The sequence below is a fragment of the Oratosquilla oratoria genome, chromosome 27, assembly GCF_046742065.1.
Source record: "Oratosquilla oratoria isolate Oo_2021 chromosome 27, ASM4674206v1, whole genome shotgun sequence".
NCBI classification, from domain to species: domain Eukaryota; kingdom Metazoa; phylum Arthropoda; class Malacostraca; order Stomatopoda; family Squillidae; genus Oratosquilla; species Oratosquilla oratoria.
Genome location: NC_134803.1, coordinates 31,280,157 through 31,292,656, shown reverse-complemented (window position 1 = coordinate 31,292,656; position 12,500 = coordinate 31,280,157). Strand labels below are relative to the sequence as shown.

The 12,500-nt window shown below is 43.0% G+C and overlaps 1 protein-coding gene across 3 annotated transcripts in view; it reads right to left on the bottom strand.

Annotated features, from left to right (window-relative positions):
• Positions 1-12,500, bottom strand: part of bmm (brummer) — a 97,340-nt gene that overhangs the window by 28,284 nt on the left and 56,556 nt on the right. For 2 of the 3 annotated variants that reach the window (XM_076210393.1, XM_076210394.1), the window contains exons 2-3: positions 11,256-11,368; positions 10,551-10,670 (exon numbers count right to left, since the gene is read on the bottom strand). In XM_076210393.1, coding sequence (XP_076066508.1) covers positions 10,551-10,670; positions 11,256-11,368 — 233 coding nt within the window. Of the gene's footprint in view, positions 1-3,610; positions 3,800-10,550; positions 10,671-11,255; positions 11,369-12,500 lie in introns of all 3 variants that reach the window. The other variant, XM_076210395.1, reaches the window with a different exon arrangement.

Below are 12,500 nucleotides of genomic sequence, written 5' to 3'. Positions count from 1 at the left end.
CACTAAAGAAGAGCGGCGATTTTGGAGAGGATTTATTGAGATACACAAAGAAAATCCGTGCCTTTGGAAAATTCATCATATAGGGTATTCAATATAAGTGGAAAAACCCCCCGCAGTGTATGACTAGTTTGTTCGAAATTTAAAAGTAAAGAACGGTGCAGCTACCCGAGATTTAATGACCAAGAAAATCAACAACTTGAGGAGCTCCTAAAGAGGAGGAAGAGGCTACTGTCTCCCAGCCTGACCAGTCCAATACGGTGCAAAACGAATCTAAAATGAGGAATGCAACATCGGCTATGTGTGGTAGCAATATACCGCAATAGAAACAATTCATAGTGGTGGAATGAAAGGATACATACACACCGAATCAAATATTAATCTGGCGATAGCCGAAATAAAAAGATAAGTACTCTGGTATGGAAAAAGAGTCGTTGAGAAGATGATCTGAATATTGGCAACAAATACATCAGACACAAACATGTGTACTCGCACACAAAAATCTACAAATCTACACAAGGGTGAATCTTATCCAGGGTATTTTGAGTTCACTATGAAAAATAGTGATTTATGTGAAAAAAATGGGACATAGTAGAGGTCTGGCTCGGTCCTGTACAACTAGAATAAGCAAGCTTTTAGTGACTTGCAGGTCACTGCAACAGCTGCAGTCGCAAATAGGTTTACACATTCCGTATCCATCGGAGAGACCATGACCTTCAATCGGCGGTGTCTCGATAGGATTGAACTTTGCCTTGAGGCAGGACTGAATAGTGTGTGGGTGATATCAGGCGGCCTGTCCGGCCGGCTGTTGGCCGTCTGAGCGTGTATGGGGCCCTTTAGTTATACATTCCGTTACCAATTACTGCGTATGTCGTTTTATCACTTTATTTTTGTCTCGACTAAAAACTATATTCAATAACTGTCTCACAAGCAAAGGGGGGTATTTGCGTGATTTTTGTTGTTGTTGAATTCTGAAGAGCTCTCATGAAAAATATTCTATTCAACTGTAGGGTATTTCTTTCTTATTAAAATAAGAAAATAAATAAACAAATAAATAGAAGCAGAAATGGCTCCAGGAATAATGGATCTCCTTCAGCCTTCTTTCGCCACTCACGGACATAAGGCTGAGCGGATTATAAGGGTCATATCTCATTAGCGACATACGTACGTCACGACTTTATCAGGGGGTCTTCCGTGTACCCGAGGTTGTTGTCCCCCCTTGGGGCGAGGCGGGAAAGGGAAGGGTGGAGGGGGGACGTGATCCACTCTCACACAACCACCGTGTGTAGAACAAAAATGGTTGACCGATGGTTAGTATTTGTTTTGGATTTTTGTTGGTCTCATCCACACTAAGAGAATACTTGTCATACATTTACAAATACAAATATATAAATGTACATGTGTATGCGAGCGTATACAGGAGCACACACACACAAACACACACACATACACACGCACGGGCACACACAAAACAAACATACCATACACACACACACACTGATAAAACTCAAAATGAACCTCGTCAATACAACAATGTATTGTTTTTTTGTCTAACTACAAAAGACCTTATTTCGCTGAAGTGCAGCCTTCGAACAAAGTCGTGTCTCGGTCCACTGAGACCTTACGTAGGCTAGGGTCCAACTCTTAGACACTTAATTTCCAATATCTGTGCTCTTTATCCTTTTTCCTCCTAGAGCAGCCCTCAGGTCTTTTTTTTTTCTAAATATGTTTTCTTATACATCTTTTCCTTTCTTTGAAATAGGGAGAAAAATAGTAAAAATCCCAGGCGTTCGTCACTACACAGGCTAAAGCGCCATGGCAGCGGTGATCTCAACTGGATGAGAGGCTTGTCCTTTGTATCCATCGTGGTTGGAGATCCGATGGTCTTTCTCCAGAAGACCTTGCAGTTCAGCAGTCTTTCCTCAGCGTCCAATGATCTCTTCTCATTAAAGGCAGGAACCAGATATACTCTGACAAAGACTGTCAGATCAACTAAGTCATATTAATTTCCAGTATATTCGGCTATATTAGAAGAACAGTTTCCTTTTCTTCTAGAAAGGTTTTGAATCGCTTAACCCTTCTCTGCTGTAAACGACGTACATATTTTGTTGTGGCTACTGCCGCCTGGAGATTCTGTGCCGTTGCAGCGCTTCTTCCTGTGGTGGATAGTTTAAGAGGGATTTGCCTGGTTGAGAAATGTCTAATACCCATTGAGCCTGTCGTCATTACTTGAAGAAACTGCATCAGAATCTGCCCAACTTCCGCCCGCCCCTACTGACAGGAAGACCCTACCTGCTTCCTCATGCATGGCTGATCCATGTTCATGCAGCAAGAAAGGAGAGCAAAAATAGCCCAAGCTGAGCTAAGAGAGAACCCTAGAGGCGCACGAGGAAGCCTCGAAAAAGCGTCATGACGTTAGGAAGAATCCGCATGACGACATCATCATGGTCACGGTCAGCGCGCGTGGCAAGGCGGCCTCGTCAGCTGAAGGAAGAGGAAGTGCCGCCATGGCGGGCTTCGCCAGAGTGCTAAGCCAAGTGCCACAACTGCTAGTGTCAAGGACAACAAGAGTAAGGGTATCTGTGTTTGAGTGTTGGATTATCTGGCTTCATAAGGTGTCTTGTACTCCTGGTGTGATCTGAGTACACAAGGTGTACATTAGTCTTCAGGAAGTATTCTAGGGTGCACTGGGCAGGTGTATAAGAAGGGTGTTCACTCGGGGTTCTGTATCCTGGATAGGGTGTGGTGACCAAGGTACTCGAATGGGATGTATTGTCCTGTGTGGGGTTCAATGGATATCCTAGACAGGAGTGGTGCTATGGGGGAGTGCTGGGTACGCAAGTATGGTGGGGAGATGGAGTATCCCGGGTATGTGGAGTGCGTGTGAGTGGCTGTGGAGGGAGAGAAGGGTACCTTGGACATGTGGAGTGTGTTGAGCAGGTGGTTGTGGAGGTGAGAATGTGGAGGAGAGGCAAGGTGTTTTGGGTATGTAGGGCATGTTTGGAAAATGAAGATTGCTGGGCTGGCGGGATTTGTTGATAATAGATGTGCCGAGTGTGAAAGACATTCTCCTAGTTGCACGTCTCGGGGAGGGAAGGATATGAAGATATTCTAGCTGGGTTAAAACCTACCTGTCCCCAAAATAACTCGAGGAAGAGTTATAAAGCAGATTTCAACTAAAATCACTCTTGCAGAAAACACTTCGGTCCATGACACGTAAAACAGCAGATAGCTCGATATTTAGAACTAAAGTTCACTTTTTGCACCAAGAAACGAAAACCGGACAGCGTAGCTCCAGGACTGTAGTCAAATCTTCTTTTCTTGAAAGTTCAGCAAACGCAAAAAACACAAAGAAGAAAATGGAACACAACATCCGGGTCGGGCATGGTTAGCTGTATTGCACCAAGTCGACTGGGTCATTCCAGATCCAGTTGGGTTATTCCAGGTTAGTTGTCCCACTTTACTCTGCTGTAGTAACAGACAGAGAAAAACACAGTAGACACATGCAGACAATCAACGAGTCATGCAGGCAAAGTTATAACCCAAAAGGGGCACAGCCCTGTCTCGTTGGTGGGCTGGCAAAGGGCAGGGGCTAGGACAGCCGTTTGGCTACCTGCAGGAAATTGATGTTGGTGTCGCGCGGGCAAATGTCGGACTCGCCGCAGAAGGGGCTGACGGTGATGGTGTTGTCGTTGATCACGGGAAGGTTATCGCTGAAGCCTCCGTCGACGTAGCGAACACCCTTCACTGTTGGGGGCATCCATCCGCTGAAGCCCGGGACGAAGGCGGAGCTCAACAGGGTCTGCAGAGGGGTAGAGGGAGGCTGGCCAAGTCAGCGAGGGGCTACGTGGTGGTGTTGGCAGTGCGAAAGCACGAAGAGGTTCCTCTTTAGATTACTACATCATTCAATTGTATTGACATACATGGGAGAATTGTCAGTGGGGATGCATTTTTTTGACACACATGAGAGAATCTTCTGTGGTGGTGCGTGTTTAACAAAGAGAGAGAGAGAGAAAGAGAGAGAGAGAGAGAGAGAGAGAGAGAGAGAGAGAGAGAGAGAGAGAGAGAGAGAGAGAGAGAGAAGGCAGAGATAGGGAGAAGAGAGAGAGAGAGAGAGAGAGAGAGAGAGAGAGAGAGAGAGAGAGAGAGGAGACAGAGAGAGAGAGGAGACAGAGAGAGAGAGGAGACAGAGAGAGAGAGGAGACAGAGAGAGAGAGAGGAGACAGAGAGAGAGAGAGAGAGAGAGAGAGAGAGAGAGAGAGAGAGAGAGGAGACAGAGAGAGAGAGAGAGAGGGAGAGAGAGAGAAAGAGGAAGGGGAGAGAGAGAGAGAGAGAGAGAGAGAGAGAGAGAGAGAGAGAGAGAGAGAGAGAGAGAGAGAGAGAGAGAGAGTGTGTGTGTGTGTGTGTGTGTGTGTGTGTGTGTGTGTGTGTGTGTGTGTGTGTGTGTGTGTGTGTGTGTGTGTGTGTGCATGCGCGTTTCTATAAGCAAGAACACAAATACATGACTGTCATTGTGACCAGATCTTGTCACGTTTACTAATTTGCGGGGTGCACACTTGCATCTAAGAGCACCTTAAAAATTCTTTAGAAAAAGAAAGAAGAAAAAATCATGTTGCCGTCCAAGCCTTCCCAATTTGTAGCACATTGTAACAAGACAATGTTTTTTTAGAGTAACTCCGTGTTTATATCCACCTCAACTCCCACCCTGCTCTCGATTTGGATAGTCTACCCATATTGTATAGTTCATCGTTTTCTTTAAATTCAAGACTGACAACTGGACCTGGCTGGCTCCACCCCCGTCTGGCAAAGCCCCGCCCCCTTGGCACCCACGTGGTTTTGTTTACATTCTGGAGGAAGAGGCGAGTGGTGCCTAGCCTACGCAGCTTTAAGCTGGAGGTGTGCGAGAGGAGGGGGAGCCGGTGGGGGTGGCATCGCTACGCGTGAGGCCTAGAGGCACACATGGGAGTGCAACAATCGGCACCCTTCCACTGGCTGTTGTTATTTACGTTGGCACAACTCTCGAAAAACTTTGTCAATGAATGCAAGAGGTGATGCTCTTAAATATATTTTCGAATAGTGACCATACTTGTAATGACTTATCATATACGCGAGCTCTCGCACACTCACACACGAACACTCATGTACGTACACACATGCGCGTGCGTATGCATAAACACGCATAATGTAAAAATTTTTTTTAATATGTTCGCGGGTAAGCTGGGACATGCCAAATTCCTGCCAAGGAGAGAACGTTCCTGAACACGCTGGGATTTACGATCCCCCCTCACGTGTTCACCAACAGGTTGGAATCTGAGACTCCGCCGCCTCCCTTCCATCTTCCCATTATATTTGCCCCCGTGCGAGGCATCGTTCTTCTCTTCCAGTCTAGGTCGTCTTTACTTTATTTTATTTAAAAATGTAAATAAATACTTAAATAAATATATATATATATATTATATATATATATAGATAAATATACAAAAAGTTAAAATATGATCAACAAATGAATAATACAAAAAAAAAAAAAAAAAAAAAAAAAAAAAAAATCAGATAAAACAAATGACCCGTGAAAAATGAGCTGTTCTTTTCTAGTGTAGAATGCTCTACATTATCCCTCTCCGACCTGATCTCTCGCCCCGTCAAGGATCTTGCATACTACACCCCCCAACTGCGGATTTTTACAAACTTATATAATAACACTTCTAACAGCGTAGCTACCCTACCCTCCATATTTACTGTTTTACTTCTAGGGTACTTAATATTTAGTGTTTCAAGAAAATATTTAAATAGTTGTTTAATGGAATTCACTTCCAAGTCGAGCAAAGTAAAAACGGTTGGTGGTTAATATGTCTTGTGTGGCGTCATGTCTGGAGATGACGTCACAACTACGGCTCCAAGAACCTCCTTAATAACCTCCAACTCTACCATCATTACCACCACCACCCATACCACCACCAGCACCACCTCTACAAGCCTTACCACCAAACCTAATCCGAATACAACCCCTCCCACCACCACTATTGTATCTATAAGCTGAGACTCACATCGATTCCATTTCCCGCTTGAATTACTACAGTAAAATCTTAAGGCTATATTTACATCAAGGTGACTATGAGGATATTTAAATCAAGATTAGCTTCGACCATCCGCACACTAATAAATAAATAGATAAAACAGTAGTCCGTAGTCGGCATGTCGCACATATGAGGAATAAGTTTGTGTCAAACTTGGCGATGTGTTACCGTAGACTTACAACAGAACTGATCTGTCCAGGGAAATTGCACTAGGGGACGTGAAGGATCTTCATGTTTAGTCCCTATTGTTCCTGAAAGGTATCTGAGGACCCTATTCTGGTTAGCTCTATGAAATTTTATTCAGATTATTGGAACCTTTATCATCGAAAAGGTTAAAGAAGTTGCCTGGAGAAATTACATCGACGGGGCAATCTGGGTTTTCATCTGGATATTATCAGGCGATTTAATTTGGCTCAGAGGAATCTCTAGGACCAACAAAGGCAACACCGAGAGGAACAGAAGTTATAATACGTTGGAGTTCATGTCCTTCAAAATGGTGATGCCCCTTTACTGAATCAAATCAACTGGTGTTAGTCAGAGTCAAATTCAAGTTCCTCTTCTCTGACCTCGTGCTGGATTGATTCTGATTCGGGCAGTGGGCGGGAGACAGGCTTGACCCCTCATCCACGAGAAACTGAGAGGGAAACAATGGGTGGTAAATAGGAGTGGAATGAGTGGGAGTGGCGGCGTGCCTTCGTTGGCTGCCTCCCTTATAAGGGGAAAGAGGCCCTTGGTAGGTTTTATTGGTTCCGATGTCAGCATCATGTATCGAGGCCTTTGGTGATTGCTTTTATTTTGGACTCAAATTTGAGCCACTGTTGAGGGTTATCTTTCCCTTAGAATACTGGTTTAGTTAATCAAGGGTATCTATTATTCGGTTCGTCGCCTTGCTTTCTGTAGGAAGTTGTAGAAAGTGTTATTGCAAATGACAGGAATGGGCTTAGCCTCGTCTAACTCTAGAACCCTTTTCAGTGTCCGGTTTAATCCCTTGGCTATAAAATAAGTCCTTCTCAGCAGAATGAAATCGTCTACAAGCAGGTACAGTAAACAAATAAAGTCACAAATCGCAGAGAAAGAGTTGCAAGTCCTAGAGTCAGAAGCGTTCTTCAGGTTGTTCCAACTTTCCGGAGTTTTCGTGGAGGTCGCCAGACGATGATATTAATTTCTAAGGACGGAGAGTCGAGATACACCGAGTCCACTACAAGGTCGAGACTCCCCCCTCTCCATCCCTTCTTACTGGAGGTCCCATTTCTCCCCACCCCCTCTTGCTTCTACTTTACCACCTTCCCCACCTCTTTCTTAACCCCTTTGCCTGTCTTCTCTGTCTTTTCAACTCCGTTATTTCTTGTCCCCCACCTCCATTCTATCTTGATCCATAGCCTAAGTTCGAATCGTCACAGGGTTAGCCACAATGCGCTGAAGACTAGAACAACTGTTTGGTTCTTCCTTTCTCATTCACTGTAGACCTTTCCCGATCAACCTAAGAAACTGTACTTTTTTCATTACTATTGGCAACTTGTAATTTGTTCTGGATGCTGCCAAGCGATTCAATTTTACCTAAGGAAACCCACGCCTATTTCACGACTACTGACATTCATTTGTTCCGAGTGCCACCAGGCGATTTTTATCTGCCAAAGTGTTAATTCTTTCTCGATTGACCCTTTCCCTATTACTGCCGCCAGGCGATTTTATTCAGCAATTCTGCGGCTCTGACGCATGATGGAGGGTTATAAAGGAAAATATAAATAAACTAAATTATAATTCTATGAAAAACAAGAATGGAATAACATTTAGTATGATGAAAGAAAAACATTAAAAGCTATATCCGGTTTCATTGGGTCTAAAAAGTCAGACACACCTGTTGGCAATATAACCAGCTGACTGGCTGTTGCCATAAAGTGAGTCATTCTTTTCAGGTCCATTGAAATAAGAGTAGAGCGTACTAGATGCCTCCTCCTTCGTTCACACCTTCTCTTCCCTCCCGCGTTCCACTTTATGTTCGACTCGCACAGCCTGGTTTATTCATGGGAGAAAATGTGACGTCAGAACGGCGAGGAAAACTAAGACAGAAAACACTTTCGTTGTAGATATACATGCATGCATGTGGATGCAAGCTCGCGCGCACACACACTATACACACGAACAATATTCTAAATATAAAAAAAAACTTCAATACTATTACGATGAAATAAAACCTTACAACGGTCGACAAAACACGACAAATTATAATTTTCTTTTTTATTAATTGATTTTTTCGTTTGACTTACTAAAATTTCGTCTACTTTATTGGCTTTGGCGCGGTGCCTGTTTTGTTAAAAGAGCCCAGGCCTACTTTACTCCTCTACAATCTTCCATCTCCTCAGCACCTCCTCCTCCTACCCCTTTCCTTTTTCCTCCACCTCATCCACCTTTTGCTCCATCTCTTCTATCACTTCTTCCTTTTCCTTAACCTGCCTGCCCCCTCCTCTTCCTTCAGTCTGTTTCTTCTATTCTTATCTATTCAACCATCTCTTTCCACTCCCTTCCTTAACCTGCCTCCCCTCTCCTCCTCCATCTCTTCCTCCACCCTCTGTTCCTTCTGCTTCCATCTATTACACCATTTTCTCCTTCTCCCCCTCCTCCTCTAATCACCACCGCCTTCCCCGTCTAGTGTCTCTAATTCTGTGTCTCTTATCTTTCCCTTATCTCTTGTTTGTTAACTACGGACGAAGCCCGGTGAGTGACGCACTGAAGTGGCCGCGGGGTCGACACTAGGCAAGTCATATAGATGTATATATATACGAAAGCGCTCTGCTTCGTTAGTTTCTTTTTTCCAAGTGGTCTACTTTGCATATACATACATTACCTATATACATATATATATATATTATATATATATATATATATACATATATATATATATATATATATATATATCTATATATTTATATATGAATCCTTACAATGACGAAGTAATATGATAAGTCAACAAACCATTCGATTATACCAAGTTCGATTCCTCAGGATATCGACCTGGAATACAGCAAACCGACAAAAGAAAACACCCGAGCTAATTTTTCTAATTATACATATTTAACTCTTTTAATGTTGTAAAGCAGCTATATGGATTTTGATGTGTCCAAAGTTTAATCTCTTCTATATTTGTTTTTTCACACATCTACATAGACTGTGATATACGCAGTTACATAAAAAATAATTTGTTTACTTCTAGAAAGGATTGGGGGTTGTTGTGCCTTTCTGTTATGAATAAAATCGTCTGGAGTTTCTGCTGGATTGGAATCTATCGTGTGTGTTACGGTGACGACGCGATTAACCCGTGGACGACTTCGATCATTTTCATGTATGTTCTTCATGCTTCCGTCACGCGATTTCACTTAGACTATCTATACCGGATCAGCGTTGTTAGGGACCAAAGGATAACTGTTAACCTAACCATTTTAATCCAGGGACTGGGTTATATAAGTTTTGTTTTGATTAACGTTAGATCCTTTGTTCAACAGATGGGCCGACTTGAGACCTTGAGAAAAGGTTCTCGATGAATGAAGGACCCACTGTGTTCACCTAGGCTAAATGAAACCATCGGGTAGGTCAGAATAAATTCCATCAATTACGTCACTTAAGGCAAATCAGATGATTCCGTATAATCAATTCTTTCAATTCTTCGGGTACGCCTGCCCTGGGTGACATGAAACGGGTTTGTTTGGGCACAGTCATCGATCGTGATCGAACACGTAGGTGTCTATCAGATACCAAATAATTGTTTTGATAAGGAACTGTATCGCGACACGTTGTAATATCATGTCAATTCATGTATGGATTTTGGTTGTTCGAAGGTGCATGGGTTCGCTATATCAAGTACAAACACACACACACACACACACACACACACACACACACACACACACATACACACACAACGATATTGGCACTGGCACTGTTAGTGCCAAATTAACAAGGTTGCCTTGTCCAATCAGTTACAATCAATTCCCGTCTAGAATAGTTTCAATCACATTATCTATTTTTTTCTAATCTCATTAAAAACAACGAGTATATCATTGTTCATGCGTAGTATTGCAGAACCACTCTCACACTTATTCATACAAATGTATTGTATCTACAGTTCTTATTCCCTGTAGGATTCGAACCAGGGCCATGCGTAACGTCATAGTCCTAGCCTGGGTTCAAGTCCCGTGGAGACTAGTCACTTTTTTATTTCATATGAGAACAATGCAATTCATGAATATATAACGTGAAAATGTATATATACAAAATATTAAATATATACAAGAAATTATATACTTGCAAAATATATATGGAAATAGCAAACGAAAACAATGATCAAAGAGTAGATCTAATTAGAAATATGTTATGGCATGATATAATTTCATGAAAAAATTGAGATTTTTTTTTTTTACATTTAAATACCCCCATACTGCCCCACATCTATTCCTCCTCGAGTCAAGGCCGAGGTCCACCCACCTGGATGAGTTCCTCCCTCGTGTCGAAGTGCGAGATGAGGACGTTCTTGCCATCAGACACCCGGGTGACGCTGATGAAGACCTTCCCGCTCACCCGCTCGTGGGCGTCGTCCGGCAACACCTGTCGACCACCAAGACCTTTTAGCAAATGCCTCAAAAACACCTGCACGCACGCACGCACGCACGCACACACGCACACACCCAGGCCTCAATCTCCTTTGTAAAGGATAGGAGGCCGAGCTGCCTTTTGCGAGACACCTGTACATGAAATATGTCAAATTTGAGTCACACACACCTACGCACACACACACACACACACATAAACACACACGACTCGACGGCGCAGAGATAGCGTTCGCAACTGCTGCTACAGCAGTATGAGCTCGAATCCCGCCCAGGGCCAAATAATTTCAGTATCGCTGCGCTGCGATTCGTTACTCCAACTCTCGTGGGCGAGGAGTTTTGTGTGTGTGTACGTGTAAGGTCACAGCATTACCCACAGATAGGTCATATATGAGCTCTGAGCTCTCATCCAGGAAGAAAATAGCTGTCAATCACGAGTCCAATACGTGATCCAAGACCATGGTGAGTCACACACACACACACACACACGCACACACAAAGAAACACACACATACTGAGTTTACTCATGTCTCCCCTCCACCCACACTTGACGCCCCTCAAGAGAAGAGCTGCGGCCACTCACGCTGAGTAATCCCTCCCTGAGGAGCTTCTCGACGTTGAAGGTGGGGCTGAAGGGCCCTAGAGTCGTTCGTCGGGCCTCCGTGGCCGTCTTCAGCACCGAAGAAGTGATGGTCCCTGTGGGCGAAAACAAACGTTTGTATTAAATGGATACAAATAATAAACGAATATATAAATAAATAAAATGTTTTAAATAAAACACACATTATGTGATATATATATATATATATATATATATATATATATATATATATATATATATATATATATATATATATATATATATATATATATTATACTTAGTATCAGGTCGCACGGTTTAGCCAGAACAGTTTCAACTGATAATACAAACTATACGGAAACAACTTATCTATTTTTTTTTTCCTGAGCCCGACGATTTTATTTAGTTCATTTGATGGATTCCACAAAAAGGTATCTCAATAGCCAAATAAATATATCAGATATTACTGAAATTGAATAAAATAAAATGAAAATAAAAATCAACGTAATGTTGAGTGGGTTGGGAAACCCATGTTAAGTCGCTATTTACAGACAATATTGAAGCATTCTATTCATTCATATATTATTTCTTTTTGTCTCTTTGGTTTTCTTGGTATCTTTCATGTCAGGATGATGCCAAGTATCCCAGAGAGATATCTGCAGAACTCTTAATGGATATGGAGAGTACAGGGCATGGGAGGTCCCTTAAAAAAGACAATGACGTCAAGATGGAATACAACGGAAGGGCGAATAAGCAGAAAGCCAGCTTTTGATTCACTTCGAGCCCGGCGAATGATGGAAAGAAAGATACGTGACAAAAGAAAGTTAAAAAAAGAGGAAGAAATAAAAAGAGCGAGAGAGAAAAGAGACAGAGGGGTATAGTGGTAGACTGACAGAGAGGGAGTAGAAAAAAGAGAAGAGAAATACAGCAAGATTGCGGGAGAAAAGGTGAGTGTGAGTGTGAGTGTGTGTGTGTGTGTGTGTGTGTGTGTGTGTGTGTGTGTGTGTGTGTGTGGTGTGTGTGTGTGAGAGAGAGAGAGAGAGAGAGAGAGAGAGAGAGAGAGAGAGAGAGAGAATGAGAGAGAGAGAGTGAGTCAGAGAGAGACAACGAAGTAAGATAATCAACATAAAAAGCGCCGTCCCAACCCCTGGCCACCTCCAGCTCACGACACCCACACCGAGTGTCCGCCCGCGCCCTTTCTTATCGCCACGTCTGGACACTGTTGTGATGAGGTTGCCAACTGCGTCC